This window comes from Vidua chalybeata, chromosome 4, assembly GCF_026979565.1.
Source record: "Vidua chalybeata isolate OUT-0048 chromosome 4, bVidCha1 merged haplotype, whole genome shotgun sequence".
In the NCBI taxonomy this organism is placed as follows: domain Eukaryota; kingdom Metazoa; phylum Chordata; class Aves; order Passeriformes; family Viduidae; genus Vidua; species Vidua chalybeata.
The window spans coordinates 28,347,470-28,364,116 of record NC_071533.1 but is presented as its reverse complement, the minus strand read 5'-3'; the positions used below and the strand labels follow the sequence as shown (position 1 = coordinate 28,364,116).

At 44.1% G+C, this 16,647-nt stretch overlaps 1 protein-coding gene across 11 annotated transcripts in view; it reads right to left on the bottom strand.

The window, feature by feature from the left end:
- Positions 1 to 16,647, bottom strand: part of EPHA5 (EPH receptor A5) — a 194,854-nt gene that overhangs the window by 29,729 nt on the left and 148,478 nt on the right. For 5 of the 11 annotated variants that reach the window (XM_053940226.1, XM_053940223.1, XM_053940230.1 and 2 more), the window contains 2 exons: positions 15,555 to 15,660; positions 6,087 to 6,152 (listed from right to left, as the gene is read on the bottom strand). In XM_053940226.1, the coding sequence (XP_053796201.1) occupies positions 6,087 to 6,152; positions 15,555 to 15,660 (172 nt within the window). The remainder of the gene's footprint in view (positions 1 to 6,086; positions 6,153 to 15,554; positions 15,661 to 16,647) is intronic. The other 6 variants (XM_053940232.1, XM_053940224.1, XM_053940228.1 and 3 more) reach the window with 3 other exon arrangements.

Sequence of the window (16,647 nt, the reverse complement as noted above, 5' to 3'; positions counted from 1 at the left end):
CACCCACTGTGCATTTGGACAGAACTTTAAATTACAGTATTTTAGAAAATGGCCTTGTGTAGACATTAACATCTTACATACATGCAAAATAATGGCTTAAAACAAAGCAAAACCAAACCTGTTGCCTCACTGCCTTCAGGTGTCTCCTACATATTGTTGGCTCTGCACAGCATTTCATGCACATCTCCTGTCTTTCCACAGGGGAGCTGCCATTCATGGAATCTCCTCTGCCCAGCAGAAAAAAGATGGAAGAAGGCAAGCTGCCTGACCTATCCTGCTCCCACATCAGTGCCAGACAGTGCAAGGACAGTTCTGAATACTACCATGGAGTTGCAACTACAATTGTATGGAAGTTCTCTCTCCCCCAGGGAATCTCCTATTAGTTTTTGGTTGCTCTTCCCTGACTCTTCATTCTTCTCATTGGTTTTCTAGGTGATAGTTTTGCATTAACTGTCTGCTTTGGTGGCACTTCTGAGATCTGCTTCACTTAGACAACCACATGGAAGCCCCAGGACAACTGCAGAGGCAAGAAAAATTGCTACACACACATTTAAAAATACAGGATGATATATGTAGGATACACATATATATGCCTGTCTTTCCAAGGACCTGATAACGTAACTGGACACAGGAACTGGATCATCCTACAGAAAACTGCATGAACATGAGACTGAAGGACACTGCTTGGTAGAATGAAAAACCTGGAACAGACACCTGCAAGCCAGCCAGCATGCAGTGGAATCACTAGCTGGCACACCTCAAAGAAAGCCTCAGGCCACTAAGAAGCCACTTAAAGCTGAGAAACCTCTCTTCCATTGCTTCCGTGATTTTTGAGCTAGGGGCATGTGAGCACTCCAGCATCACTCACAGCAAGGAGAAGCATATGATTAGCAGGAACAAAACTGCAATTAGGAGGAGGCAGTCACAGGCATCTGCATGAAACATGCCCTCAGCATGAAGTCCTATTACAGGGAACTGCTGTCTGCCCAGATGCAAGGGGCCAAGCAGCTTTCGGCTATAGGATTCTGGCACTGGTGAAATGATCAAAATTACAGACAAAAGCCCGGACACAATGAGACCCCCACCATTGAGCTGGACTCAGCAGAGCTGGATGCTGGACAGCTGAGGAGGGGAAAAGCAACATGAGCTTCTGGGGCTATTCCAGGGAAGAGGAAGCTTACCTTGGGGACAAAGGAGACCCGTGCTACAGGGAGAGGAAGGAAAAAGAGGCTGCAAAGGTTGTTCAAGCACGGGGGAATGGATCAAGAAGACAAGGGAAGGCTGGCAGGCAGTCTGGGGATGCAGGCAGGGAGATAAAGAGGTTGCACTTCATAAACAGCCAGGCTATACATGCAGGGCATGATTTCAGCAGCAGCAACGAAGCTGAGACCCTAACATTTTGAATGCAAACCCCACAAGAACAGCACTGAGGTGCCCAGAAATGTGGCTCAGTTATCTGCGTGTCAGTGCTCATTGCCTTGCTCTAAAAGCAGCAGCGCCATTTCCTGAGATGGGGTCCTGCATAATTAACTCAAAACCTTAGCACCAGGTGTACATGGAGATCCTGGGAGTAAGGGTCATTTCAAAGCACATTCTGGTGTTCACAAACCCTTGGTGAGAATGGATTCTTCTTCTTCATCATATGACCTCCCATTTAACTAAATACAGAGATGAGTCTCAGTATCAAGTCTCACTTCTGGCAACCCCAATTTTTTCTGCTGCAAGTTGCCAAAGTTACATCAGCTTTCTGCAGAACTAATTTTTCTGGATGGAGGCATATGACTCAGTCTGCCTTTTACAAATACACAAATATTACAAATATTCATCCTTCTACCAAAAACATATATCTGATACTTCTTCTGTTTTGATTTTTAGAGCAAATGCCCTTATCTCTTCCTCAGCTTTAGAGCACTTTGCCTGTAAAAATGCTTTTCTAACATTATCCTTTCTACAACCTGCATCTCCTGATTCCTTGACCATAAACACAGAGGAGACAGAGACGCCATCCCCTACACAGAGTAATCCAAGTACACCTTGCTGCACAGCAGTCCATGTTTTACTGCCCAGGGACACACTCCAAGGGCCAACACAAACCAGCTGGCTGCAGTTGGCCCTTTCTCTCGAGCTGGGTAACACATTCAGCAGCACATCACATCAGCATACGAAATCACACTCTGGGAGCCTGAAGCATCGTTAAAACAAGCCTTGACAAGACACATCAAAGTGAAATGGCAGCTAGTGGACTGTGACTGTCAAGCAACAGTTGGGTGTCACTAATAAAGCTTGCTGCAAAACCTGCTATCACTTGTGCCCTTCGCACACTTTCTCAAACTACCCAGAGTATGGCTGACTGGGGCCAAACTGCGTTTCTTCCATTCTTGACCTTCAGATGCTTTAAATAACACACACAAGCAATTTTTTCTCCTTTCTTCCCCAACTAAATTGCATAAAAATCTGTAATTTCAGGTTAACAGTTCAGAGTCACTTTATGAATCTTACTGGCGAATCACAGTATCTAAATATTGTGGCTTTGCAATATATTTTGGGAGAAAAAAAAAGCTCTCAATTGCTTGTGGAATAATCCATTTCTGCATGTGCATTTGCTCTTAATATTTATTGGCTAAGCTGTGAGTCAAGAGCTCTGATGGAGGACTCATTCTCTAGTTTATTATCACTGTACAAACCATAGATTTCCTATATCTTTTCTGTATCAAGCACAGCAGAAGCATAAAGATCCTGACACTCGCTTCATCTCCCACTGAGCTGGAGACACTCAGCCAAAGAGTTAACGTAATTCAGCAGCACACCTGAATCTCAATTCATTTACTCCTGTTGTGGGTTTGTCCCAGTTTCTCTATGTGGAAAGCAGATGCCTTCCTTGCAGAGCTCTGTGTTTTTCAATAAAAGTATCAGAGGTAAAAAGAAAAGTGATACTTTAAATATTCTTAAGGCATCATGTCTTATTTAAAAACTACTTGCAGATTGGCAGGCAGCTTGTAAAATATTTATGGAGCAGATTATAAAAGTGAAGTTATAAAATGATCCCTATATAGGTTCATAAAATATAAAATGGACAGGTAGAAAGATGAACAATCCAGCTGGGAAACCAGTGCCCACTACCTTGCATGACAGAAGGCAATTCACAAAGAAAAATCCTTCACAAAGTGAGGCAGAAAGATGCTTGCTCTCCCTGGACTGATGGAGATTATTTTGTTTCTGCCCTGTGTTTCAGGATACCCTTGCTGGGTTCTGTGTGTCCCTTTGGCCACTCGAGGCATTCCCCTGAAAACCACAGAATGCCCAAGGGAAAGAGTTTTCATCTCCCTAGCTAGGGCCACCATTCTGGTCACAGCCCAGGCAAGACACAGCCAGGGGACTGTGAACCTGGACCTCGGATGTCAAGCAGTAGGCCAAAGCATTTCAGCACACAGCCAATGTATTACTGGAAATGCAGGTGGGGACAGCATTGACACATCCCTAATGAGGAAAGGGACTTCACCTTGCCAGGTGCAGTCAGTACCATCAAACAGGTTGTGCCTTGAAGCAGCATGCAATCTCTCATCCCAGACTTGCAGAGACTTACACATGCATTTAATCTCTCAAATATGAGATAAATGAAGCATATGCACTTCTCTGAAACAAAGACAAAAGACTTTTTTTTCAGGAGTGACACCTTCACTCAGAAGCATGTCTTTTACAATAATCAACTTAGAGGAATGCTTCAAACCCATCTCAAGCTGTCACTTTACAGGAGGTTTGCAAGGACTGCAAGGTTATTGTTTACAAGGGGTTAGTGCTTATTTCAGACTATTTGTTCCAAGATGTTAAAGCAATAAAGCTGCGTACATGTTGCAGTGCAGGATCGTGTTCCATGCAGAGGAACAAACAAACATGGATCTCTCCATCTGGCCAAGATCCCGTCGCCTCAGCTCATGTGTGGAAACAATAGCTTTATCCTTAATAGACAACACTGATACTGAGAGCCAGAGGCAAAAGACTACCACTCATGATGTTAGTCTGTGTTCAGCATTTGCCTTTGCTGCTTGCAATCCTAGGATAAATTCAGTATCAAAACCAGAGAATACTCAAGGGACTGGTGTAAACGGAACAGCTTCTACACTGGAAGTTGCTTTCCATTTTTCTGTTCACTTTCCTCTTGCACAAGATCAAAAGAGCAGTAAAAGGTCTGGCGATGACAAGCAAAGACCTTTAGTTCAGTTCAGGAGATACAGGAGATGACTGGCCTGAGAGGAACAGGGCAGATTCCCTTCCAAAGGGCTGCAGGCTCACAATCTTCTTAGCTGCTTTCCCAGCACTGCTGTCCCCCTCTACACTTGTGTGGCCCTGTATTTGACCTCTGATTAACTTGGATGCCCTATAAAGGAAGTTTCACAAATCCAGCAGTGGTATTTTTAGCCTTTAGTCCTTCCCTGCCTTTGCACTGAATGACTCCCTGCTTTCCTAAACCCCTGCCAGAACAATTAAAAATACTTTAAACAAGATACCGTTTTCCCTTCTTGCAGGAAGCTTCCTCTGAAGTGATTTCCATAAATCTCTCTAAAGAGCTTGTCATGCCTTCCCACAGCAGAGCCAATGGCATCTGTGCCTTGAAGTAACTTCTCCCATTTCCCCCTCCCAGCCTGCTGCCACCTTAGTCTCCCTGCACCTTAGGAGGAAACCTGCAGAGGGTGTTTTCCAGGTCAGCCAAGTTTTCCTTTTGCGTTTCTCTTCTTCACAGCCATCCAGTCCAATCCTGGTCTTCTCTGAGAACTATTTTCCATTGCAGTCATCCTCCAGTTGGGGGCCTTGCTTGAGGACATTAGAAGCATGACTTGCAGCAAGGGACTGCCTCGTGCACTGGTACCACAGGCATGACAGACAATAGCAGTACTGCAAGGTTTTCTTTCAGAGCAATCATTGCCAAAACAGTGGTCCACACACAAGAGCAGCTTTTTACAGGCACACACTTGGAGCTGACCATCCTTGCTTGCTAAATCTGCTCTTAAGCACTGAAAAGTCACAAAAAAACAAGTAAAAAATGCTCCACCAGGGAGAAAAACCAAAACCAAAATCCAAACTCCTCCTCCACCAGAATAAAAAATACAGCACCGGAGGACCAAAAAATGGTCCACCTTAGTGACTGCTGTGCCCCACAGCAAGGAACTGCACCATGACCCAGCTACCGCCATGCAAAGCCTCAGCATCCCCCAGAAAACACAGCAGAAGAGTTCCACACCTCTCACCAGCTATGCTGAGAAAATTTCCCAGCTTAACAATGCATGTGGGATGTCTCAGAACTTCTGTGGTCTCTATCAGCTATCTGATGGGGATGGTGATTACATGTGTCTCTTAGGAAACTTAGGAAGATCTCTGCCCACACAAATATTACAGTCGATTCTTCTTTGGGAAGCAACTCAACTTGCATCCAGTCAAACCAACAGAAATTAAAATCACCCCTCCTTTGACCAGTTAGAAAAGAGGGGAGAGTACAGGAGAGCAGAAAGTGGTGAGGCAGCCCAGACGGTGGCAGAACAAGACAGCATGCAGCATGGACATGCACCTCAGGACACCCGCAGAGATATGTCCACTGCTGCTGGAGCATATCCGGGGCAAGCAGCACCATGTCATTGCTGTGTATATCATACACTGCCATGTATGTCCATGACATACACTTCATTCCACTGACATGCATGTCACATGCCACCAAATAAATACTTTTCTGCTCCCGCCTACGCCTGCCTCCTCTGGGGGCACATTTCCTCCCCCCAGCCCCTTTGGATGCCAAGAAGCAGGACTCGATGAGTGTCCAGCATACATGGTGTTTTATCAGACACCTGCTGCAGTGTCTGGACTGATCATGGCATAGCATAGCGGGCTTTTGCCCCCGAGATCCCTGCTCTTGCTGAAGACACACTCTGCTTCAGGTCACACTATTTGCAGTTGTTGGGATAGACAAGCTGGGTACAGAGATCAGATGAGAAAGTGATTTCCAGGCCAATACAAGAAAGGAAGGGAGAGGCAGACTGTGCACAGAAAACATGGACGGAGGACACGAAGTAGGAGCCAGCACGGGTGGGAACACTGACCATGTTAGGCTCGGATAGGCAACAGCACGCAGAGAAGAAGCCCACCCACAGCCATGATCGCAGCAACTGAAAAGCAAACAAAAAGGCCCAGGATAAGGAATAATCCCACCGCCCTGGCAAGGTGCAAATACATTCACAACATTTCTATATGCATTTTCTTCCTTCTTATTTGCATTTATTATTTGGACTTGAACACCCTGGGCTGCAAAAATGTCATGGCATATGCTATTGTTGGTGAAACATGCCTTGGGGAGAGTGTCTAGATCCTGCTGCTGTAAAGCAATTAACCGTGTGCTTCCAGTACTGGAGTACCACCGTCAGGATTAATGGGGCCACCCATGTGCTTAAACTTGAAGCAGGCAAAGTGATTTTTTTCCACAAGTGTGCATGTAGTACAATTACAATTGCCTTTAAAAAAGGAAAAGCACTGGATGAATACGAGCCCTGCTTTTGCAGATCTTTGTGCATGTACTCACAGAGCCCTTTCTGCACCTCCTTGTGTCAGCAAAGCTTTGCACACATTAGGTATCTGTAGAAGCAGGACCTTGTGAGAGCATTCAGCCTAAATAAACTCAAAATACGGTGAGCTGAAAGGCACTCCATGCAGCCACAGCTTGCCTTTGAAGGCTGCTCAGCCATTATTTTAATCAGACTATAGGTTTGCCTGGCATCAGTTCTCAACCCAATGCTGGCTGCACCTCAGTAATTGCCCTTTATCCTTGTCAGAGAACTTGCACAGACAATTTTTCTGTTACCAAATCTATTAAGATAGCGCAGAAGAAACAACAGGAAGGACTTCAGTACAAGCAGGAGCCCAGTGGTGCAGGTATACTCCAATTAAAGTCAGCTGAAGATCTCTTCTCTTTGTTTCTCCTCAGTCATCACAAGTCATTCTTGAAAAAAATCCTGTGCACATCAGATTTTTATGTATGACTTACAATGCCTAAATACATTAAAATAGTTTATTTAGACAAAATTAACATTCTACAACTGCATTGCCTTAAATTATGATGCAAAATAACTTCAGGCATGCAATGATTTACAGAATTATACACTGGATTATGTGCTTACTTAAATTAAAACTGGTGAAGAATGTCTTCTAAGCTCCTTTTGCATCAGCAAAACAACTTGCTAAAATTTTCTAAACAGCAATGCCAATATCTCTAGCTATAATTAACAATATTTTCTATTTTCATAATGTCCCAGCTTGTTCAGTCATACTAATATGGAAGCAGATCAGCCTTCACTAACCTACTCCGTAGATCCAAAACAAAGGCACCAGAGATCCAAAACAAAGGTACACAAAGGAAACCAAAGCGCTATATATCTTGAGTCAATTTTGCCATTTTCTTCCTTAAACTTTGCAGGATTTGAGTGCAGGGAACTGGTGCATCTCCAGAAGATCAGTCTGGTTGTGACCCTTTAGTTTATGTTTCAGCTAGGAGGCCCTTTTCCCCCAGGCATTTCCTAATGGTTGCTGCCACCAAACCTTCCCACACCTCCACACCACTCAGCATGCAAAGTCAAAGTTTTCCAAACAACTGTTCAATTAACCTGAAAAGAAATTGCTTCCTTAAAATGAAAAGAGCTCAATGTTTCCCTGAACAAAGAAAACTCTTCATGACCTCATCAGCAACAGGGCTGCTCTGAGACGAAATCAGTTCCCTTCACTGAATCCAGAGCACTTCAGATCTCACTCTCTTTATACAGAGTAAAAAACAAATGTTCAGGTGCAAGAGAAATGTACTTCAGTGCAGCCTTGCTCCTACAAACCCATCAGCTGTGCACTTGTGGTCAAAGTACTCTGAGGTTTAGCATTAGGGGAAATCTAAAGTGCTTAGAAATAAACTAAACAGGATCAGCAGACAATAAAATTCACTTTCCGGTCCACAGAGCACTTGGATAGGTAAGTGAACTTACTAATTGGTCTGAACAGTCAGGACAAAGGAAGATTTATTACTACTGGTGTTAAAAGGATGGCTTGATTTGTCAGGATAAAAATCCTGAGGCAAATAAACTGATGTTAAACTCATGCAAAGCCATCATGCATCTTGTGGCCATCGGATTTGGGTGCCTGAAGGCTTCTAGGAGGGGCCCAGTTCCCATCTCCTTTCCTGCAGGGCTTTCTTAGTCTAGAAACTGAGGAGCTGAAAGCAGAAGCCTTCCACACAAGATCAAATGCTATGGATAAGATTAAAATGCTTTTTAATGAAATACAGCTGGACTTCTCTAGGGTTTTAGAATGGAATACAGCTAGGGCAAGCTGACCTATACTGGAGAGCAGAGTTGAACCAAGCACTGCATACATCAATTTTATCTGCAAAGTCTCCTCCAACCTCACTGAATCAACTAGCAAAGTATGAGGAGAGCTAGTGGGGGCTGCTACTGGTCAGGAGCCTCTCTGATTTTCTGCAGGATAACAGATGACATGTCCACGTAACAGCAAAAGTTATTGAGAAAACACCTGCAGCGTTAAATCCCCTTGGCTGGGGAAGAACAGGCTCTGAGGCGACACCATCTCCGAAAGCCAGGCTTGCTTGAAACAAGGTGTGACACCTGCTTCTAGCCCTGCCTTCAAGGAAAGGGCTGCAGATGGGGGAAAAAAAAAAAAAAAGCAGAGGAGCCTGCAGCCACAGTGACACCTCCAGGAGCTCTGTGGCCTGCTGACATTGCCCTGCTCCCTGGCCAGCCCAACTCTGCTCCTTTCAGCTATCTCAGGCACACAGAGACAACACTCCTCCTGTTCTAGATAAGGTGACCCCCACAAAGCTTATATGGTTTGCAAACCCAACTGTCCAGAGCCCAAACTTTAATAAAACTGTGCGAGGAGCACTTATCAACACTCTTGGCATTGTTTCAAACCCTGGGTTTGGTTAATGAAATGTATATATATCATGGGCCCCGGCAACTGTGCCTGCAATTAATGTAATTAATTTACCACAAGTCTGCAGATGACCCAGAGAGCATTTTGAATTAAACTACATTTTTAATGGCTAGATAGAATTCAGAGAGGCTCTGCCATATATAGATGTGGCTTTTAAGAGTTATAAGCTGAAGTCTTGGAATCATGATAAATGGAAGTCTCATTTGTTGCTTTTAATAAGCTGTTCTAATGGGATGTTCTTCAGAGGCTTGCAATTAGAGACTGAAATACTTGAGGGTGCCTGGGAAGATTTTTCTAATCCTTCATACAGCCTTGAGTGATGGTAATGATTGCTTCCTGCATCTCCAGGTCAGGAGGCCAGCGCTACACCTAGCAATTCCAGAGTCAACGTGCTTGCTCTAAACATCAGAGAAGTACCATTACACACTGTGAGCTGCTAGGAATATATTCCCACTTTGTCCCAAAATATAAGAATGTTTAAGGAGTCACCTGCTCTTCCTGATAAGCTATCCTAGCTCATACTTTAAAACGTCTCTCTGCACTGTTTGAGAAAAACTGAGAATGCAGAAGGCCAAGCAGATGACAGCTATGCAGTCACCATGGGGAAGGAAAGCAATGTCTTCAGGGAAAGGAATTGCAGTTGGAAAGACTTTTGGAATTATACTTTTCTATGTCTAAGACATAAGAAAGCAGAGATAACCTTTTTTCTAGGTAAGAGGGCAAGTGCCGCTACATGGTGAAGCCCCAGGAGAGGTCACACTCCTGCTTTCAAAGCACGTGAAACATCCACATATTCAGAAGTGCAGAAGGACAAGAGTCTGACTTCCTTCTTCATTCTCTACCTACTCCACAGTCAAGAGAAGACACTGTAAAATCCCACTTTCAAAGATTACATACACAAGGGGTGCTCAGCAGGCCTCAAGCTGCTACAAATTCCAGCTTGAAGGGCATCTCAGCTCCCTTCTCCAAGTGGAAACAGGACTTGCACAATCCATCAAACAAATCACCTGCAAGAAGGCGAGGAGGTTTTGTCACTTACTGCTGCACTAGCCCCCATTTTCCCTGCTCAGACAAAGCTTATGCCAGTTGCTTATCTGTTCATCACAGTCCTTCCAGCCCATTCCCTTGGCCACTGCCACAGGAACTCAGAAATAACTTGGAGCTTAGTTACAGATTTGGTCAACTCTCACCTTCTGTCTGGGCCAAAGTCATCCAAAGGCAGATTAGCCTGGGTCCTTAAACCCGTCTTGAGACTGCAGAGCACAGACTGCCTTGTGGAGCCCGGCGAGTTTGCACTAAACCAAAAAGTGTTTAGAATAGAAGAGGAATGAGGGATTGGAGCAGCCAAATTTGCCAAGCTGATCTTGACAGGATGTTAGAGACGGGTGCCATGGGCAGCAGATTTCCACACAGGTTCTAGGAAGGTATGACCCTGTGCAGAAGGGTGCACTGGAGCACTCTCCCTTCAGAGAGCACTACTGTGCGCCAGCGCAGTGTAACCATTTCCTCTCTGGGAAAATGTACCAGCAAAGAGACTCTAAGTAGGATGGAAGTAGTAAAAACCTTGACCACAACAGAAGTAGGACCAGACCCTGCCTGCTCTTGGTGGATGGGAATTTTGACTTGGCAGAGCAGTAGCTTCCTCAACAAAATCCTTCCTCTTGTCAGGTGAATCGTGGGGAATATTTGGCAGTAGGCAGCATAATAAAGTGCCTATAAATCACAGGAGACAATGTCCTGCAGGAAGAAGGAAGAGCAGGCAAGAATGTAGAGATAAAATCCTTTAAAATGTCCCAACTAACAAAAATTGTGACTCATGCTGGAAAAATTCTCTATGAAAACCATTATCTATAGACTGTCTCCCATTTCCTACGGAAATATTGAAAAAGCAAACTATTTTAAGCCCTGGCACAACTTGGAAAATAGGATGGGGGGAGGCTGTGGAAAAATTCTTCCATTTTGACCTTCCACATCACAGAAGGTTGTAAACACTCTCTCAGGACCTGGGATAAACACCACAGTCTTTCATCCTCTCTATTCCCTGAAAGTCATTTTTTAACAAGATGCACATACTTGTGTCCAGAAAGTAGCCCTCTGCCACCACAGGCAGGGATATTTAAAAGTCTAAATCAACTAAGGTCAAGGATGGATAGGCTGCTGTAAGAGCCTCTAATTGCCAATACCCAAGTGGCAAGATTTGTCTTTGCTTTGTCTTTCAAAGGCTAGCTCCTTGCCAGAAGGAGACTTTCTGTATGTGCATGACACAGGGTGAGGAACAGTTTTTTGTTGCTTCATTTTTTTCCCCCCTAAGTTCTATGAAAAGCTCCCTCTGGTTATTTGGAAGATCACTTGAGATGGAAAGGTCATCCATAATGGGTAGTTGGCTATAAATGCAAATGCACAGTTGACTTGGCTGTTTTGAACAGCTTTTGCAAACATGCACAGCATTGACCTAATATCTTCCCCACTTTACTCTGTAAAAGCTCATGTTTTTGTTTAGTGCTATGAAGTTTGAAAGCTTGGGGCACTGGAGGGACCAGCAGTCTCTTAACACTCACCCTAAGACCTTGTCTGTTTTGCAAAGAGGGCTGGGTTTGAAGGACAAAAGAGAGGTACTTCTCTGGAGCAGTTGGTCTATTCCCCAGCTGAAAATCTGGCTCTTTACCTCAGTTTGTAGGGAGAAAGAGACTGATGCCACACAACAAAAACTGAGGCACTTTACTGCTCCCTGTGAGACGGAGTACAAAGATCTTTGTCACTGGATTGTCTGACAGACTTTAGAACAAAGTAATAATTTTAGATTAATACATACTTCAGTCAGGAACAGTAATGGTAACAGACATCTAATTCACACATTGCTAGGAAAGCAAAATTTATAGATTTGTTCTATCTGTAAAATGCACCACACTTTTGAGAACACATAATCCTAACAAAACACAGATAGTAACAACTCTGTGTTCTTGAATTAAATACTTGTAGCTGGTTTAATAATAGATTTTCAATCCACTTAACTTTTTTATGCTGCGACAACTACAGTCTGATTTAGTGAATCTCTTTGATTTGTAATCGCAATTGTTGTATTATTAATATGTCCTTGATGCAAGGAGGAGGATAACTTAAAAAAGTGATCAGCTATTTGGCTTGGCATTTATGACCTTGGTCAGAGGACATGTTATTTACAGGAAATTTTCTGGAGCATCTGCAAGTAAATCAGCTCTGAAATGCAGCTTAATTGTTTAGGGCAAAGCACACTGAGATTCAAATTCCCAGGAATCTCCAGCTTCAGACGCAAAGTGCATTTCCACAGATGGACGCTGACATGTGGAAATGCCACCACGACTACTGTTCAGCTGACCTTTGGTTTAGGGCCAGCTGCCAACGGGAAATGCCAAGCTGTTACATGTATTCATTCAAAAGAAGTGAGAAAACAGCAGAGACTTGAAAACAAAAAAAAGGGGAAAAGGTGTGGTACTGCCTTTGGGAGCCTAGCGAAAAATAAAAAGCCTGCAGACTCCAGCAAACTCCTCAGCCCTGTGACTGGAAACTCCTCTCAGAGCTGCCAAGAGCAGGATGACAATCACTTCACACTGCAGAACTGCCTGCACTTGCTGCAGCCTGGGACTTGGGAGGGTAGGTGCAAAGAGGTGCCATACAGCATCCTAGGGAGGAATGTCCTGAGGGCCTCTCAGGGACCTGGGAGCACCCTGAAGCCAGCACAATGTAGCCTATTTGCAAGAGCTGGACAGGCTACATCCTCAGTGCGGCAGAACAAGATGGTTTTTCTCCTTCTCCTGCTCTCTTACATCAACAGAAAAGACAAAGCCTGGACTTTGCACAGCTTGCTTGGTGTGGCAAGCAGTAGTGATTCCAGCTGGAGTTCAAAATAGCTGTTTTCCTAATAGCAAATACAGGAAAGAATTAGGAAAGAAAATGCAACCCCCTGGAACCAGGCACTGGAACAACACAATCACTCCAGAGGTTTAATAGGAAAACATCTCCCAGAAACAGGTTAACTGCTTCAGAAAGGGATTATCCCATGACTTGGAACATGTTTATTGTCCCTGCTGTCACAGCAGGAGCGTTACTCCACAAATTGTCTTGAATCCATATCCAAGGCAAAGCGGCACGAGTAACACATCTCCCTGGCATCTCTGCTTCCTTCCAAACAGAACAATTTCTTTGTTTTGTTTAGTTTCAAATTGTCTGTCAGCTTTCTGGATTTTTGGGGTATATTTTGCCGTTCTCACAAGTCACTCAATGTACTAGACGGGCTTTAAAATTCATGGGAAGTCAAATTGGCAGAGAAGTCCTGTGGTTTTGAAGTAAATTTTCTAATAATGGACCAAACGTTGGTGTGGGAGGTTTCTCTACCAGCTCCAAATGAAGGACTGTGGTCTTTTCAGTTAGGAAAAAGGTAGAAAAGACAAAAACGGATGAAGAGCTCAGCTCCTGTGCCTACCCTTCCCAGACATACAGCGTGGCACCATGGAAAATGTCCCAAAAACCTGCAGCTGCCCTGGGGTCCGCAGAGGGAAGCATGAGTACAAGGTAGGAGGATTAAGGTAGCAGCAGAGGCAGCAATAAAACTCTAGCCAAAGGAGACAAGGGCTTTCATAAGCATGCCAAGAGATAATGAGCTAAGAGGAAGCACATCCTGGAAAGCACATTAGGCAAGAGGACAGAAAGATGTAACTAATGAGAACTGCCGACAAATGGCTCAGGGTTTGCAACTGCTTGCTGAGACTAGAGAGAGTAGCAGTGAAAAGGAGACTTTTGCAAAGGTACATCCTCCTCTGAGGGATACTGAGCCTTTGCCAGCGACTGTGGGAAAAGCAGGAGCTACTGGCAACCACACAGCTGTGATTTCCTATGGCCAGAGAGGGATGTACATTTCTCTACCTGTCACTCACCCTCCTCTTCCTCGCAGAGGTGCCAGGTTACATCCACAGCTTCCCTACAGTCACACATGTGCTTAAACATGCATTCTCCTGTTTGCACCAATACAAGCACACATCCAGGCTGGAGGAAGCCAAGGTTCACATCCACCTGCTCTGACTGAAGAGGAATTTCAATAACCTCTAGCCTTTAAGGAGAGACTTGAATTCTGCCTAGAGTGTTCAGAGCCAAGTCTTTTGACTATAGCTTTCCTGTAGGCCCTGGTGTGAATTGCCTGTAGCCATTGACTCACACCCCTCACCCCATCCTCCCTCTGCTGCTGCATGCTTCTCATGCAGACAGGAGCATTTACTTTTCCATTTTTAAGCCCAACAAGTCACTCAAAGCAGACAACAGGAGCTCAAGCAGCTGAGCTGGAAGAGACTGTCAGTCTCTGACCTTGACTGGAGATGAGTCTGGCAGCACACTTACCTTTCAAGACAGGAAATAACTGTGTCCGTGTCCTTCCACGTATGCCTTATGCCTGGGGACAGAGTTGCTCAGCCTGGCAGGATTTCTCTGCTCTGCATTTGCAGTCTGATACCTTACCTCCTCTGGGAAACAAGACCCTCAACCAACAAGTTCAGTGCAGTTCCTCTGCATCTGTAGCATCTCTTAATGTTTGCAATATCCTGTAACTCACAGCCACCTTGCTAGACCTAAGCTTAGGACAGACCTGTATAGTAAAAGCAACATGGGCTGATGGGTACCTTAGAAGCATAAATATTTATTTTTCACTGAAAACAAATTCAGCCTTATCAGTACATGTACTTCACATTGCTTTGTGGAGTCCTTCACGTTGCTTGGCGTACTTCACATATGCATGAAGGACGTCGCACTGTTTGACTACTGCCACTGAAAAAAAGGTACTAATATACATGTGGAATATGAAAAAAGTGCCTTCCATGCTGGCTGCCAAAAAAATTTAATGTTGCAGTACAAACTTATCCTGATACAAGCCAGATTTTGCCCCAGTACCACAATCTCTTGTTCATCAAAAAATTCCATCAACTTCCATTAGAGTTGTCAAAGATGGTATAGTCCAGGCTTTCATCACTTGCCTATGTTTAAGCACATGAGAAGTCAATGGGATGGTTTGAGGCAGAGCGTCTCCCTCTGTGGGGGAAGCTCTCTGTATGATTTACTAATGCTTGGGGAACACATTAGTACCGTACACATGAGAAATGAAATCCAGATCTGACCAAAATGTGGGGCATTTGGCCATTTCAGTGGCTTTATTCTCATTTTCTTTGCAAGTGTTTTCCTGAAGTTATGCTTTCTCTGTGAGGAAAGTCCTTTGCAAGCTCTGAGTACAAACATATGGGGGTGAAGATATTTTACCTGTAATAACATGTTCTGCTTACTTTTAAAGGAATGTGAAAACAGTCCTGTGAGAATCAAGTGAAATAATCAGGGTCAGCTTATAGACAGATGAAAATCATTGGGAAGTGAACTACATCTGTGAGAGTGCCTTTGTCATTCCTGCTTATCCAAACAGATCAATCAGCCCACCCTCGTGCTGTTTTACAGTGCTACCGCTTGACAGCTTTGTTCACATGCTGCTTTTGCCTAAATCACACTAATCAGCTGGTCAGATAAAAGTTATTACAAAAGTTGAAGAAGTATAAATACACAGCTTCTTCTCTTACCTTCCGCTGAGAAGGAAACCGATAACAACAGCCAGCAGAATGACTCCCACTGTTACAGACACAACAATTATAGGAATCTGGCTCTGGTCGCTGGATGCAGCTACTGCTGAGATGAGAAACAGAAAATGGAGATTAGGGTTAAAATGACAGTCAGCACTCATATGAGTTTTTCTAGTGAGGCTGCCAGCAAGGTTTCAAGTCTTACCAGTTCGTTTATTCTTTTACGGTTTGTATTTTCCCCCTTTTGCTGTCTGTCTCTAGTTTGGAAAGGAAACAAAACCACATGCAACACTAAGCCAAAAACCCAACAAGATTGCATCTCATTGTTGAATTCAGAAACCAAAGCATTGCAGGATGCAGCCTTTGAGTTTGTGAAGTTGAGTTTTTCTCCCTGAGTTAGCTGCATTAGAAATCAGAGATAAAAGATGAAAACCCAAGAGGCTCTCATTTGGATGAAAACCCAGCAGTCAGAGAGAACATTTATGGAATGTTATTGCTAACAGACACAAGTAAAATCTACAAGATAAAAAGAATTACCTGCACTTCAAGAAGCTATAATTATAAACTAACTCCTCGTGGCATCTCTACCACATGGCCATAAAGTGCCCTCTGTAAAACAGGAATTTGCTAAGACATGTACAGTGGTTGGTCTTTTTATTGGCCAAAACTTGGGGAAGCAAAACTGTTCCAGTCTGTGCCTTGTAAAGAGCCCTCCTGCCAAAAGGCAGGAGACTAAGCTGGTGATAAAGACACCAGCAGAAAGGTCAGGAGAGCTGACTGAGAACTGAGTTTTGACACGGGTCAAATAAGAGCAAGTGAACAAGCTCCTGTAAGCTGTAAAATGGAAATGCTAATACCACTTGTATCTTGTTTTTTTGCCTTACATGGCAGGGAAAGGAGCCCATTTCCCCCAGGGGTTTGTATATGGGGCTCCCCAAGCAGAAACCAAAGTCTCCTCACCTTGCCCTCTTTGCTGCCACCTTATTTATCTGCACATATATAACCACCCCAGGGTACAAACTTCACATCCTCCCTGCAAAACCAGCTCCCTGGCACAGGAACCACTGCTCTGTGGGGGAAAACCTCATTATAG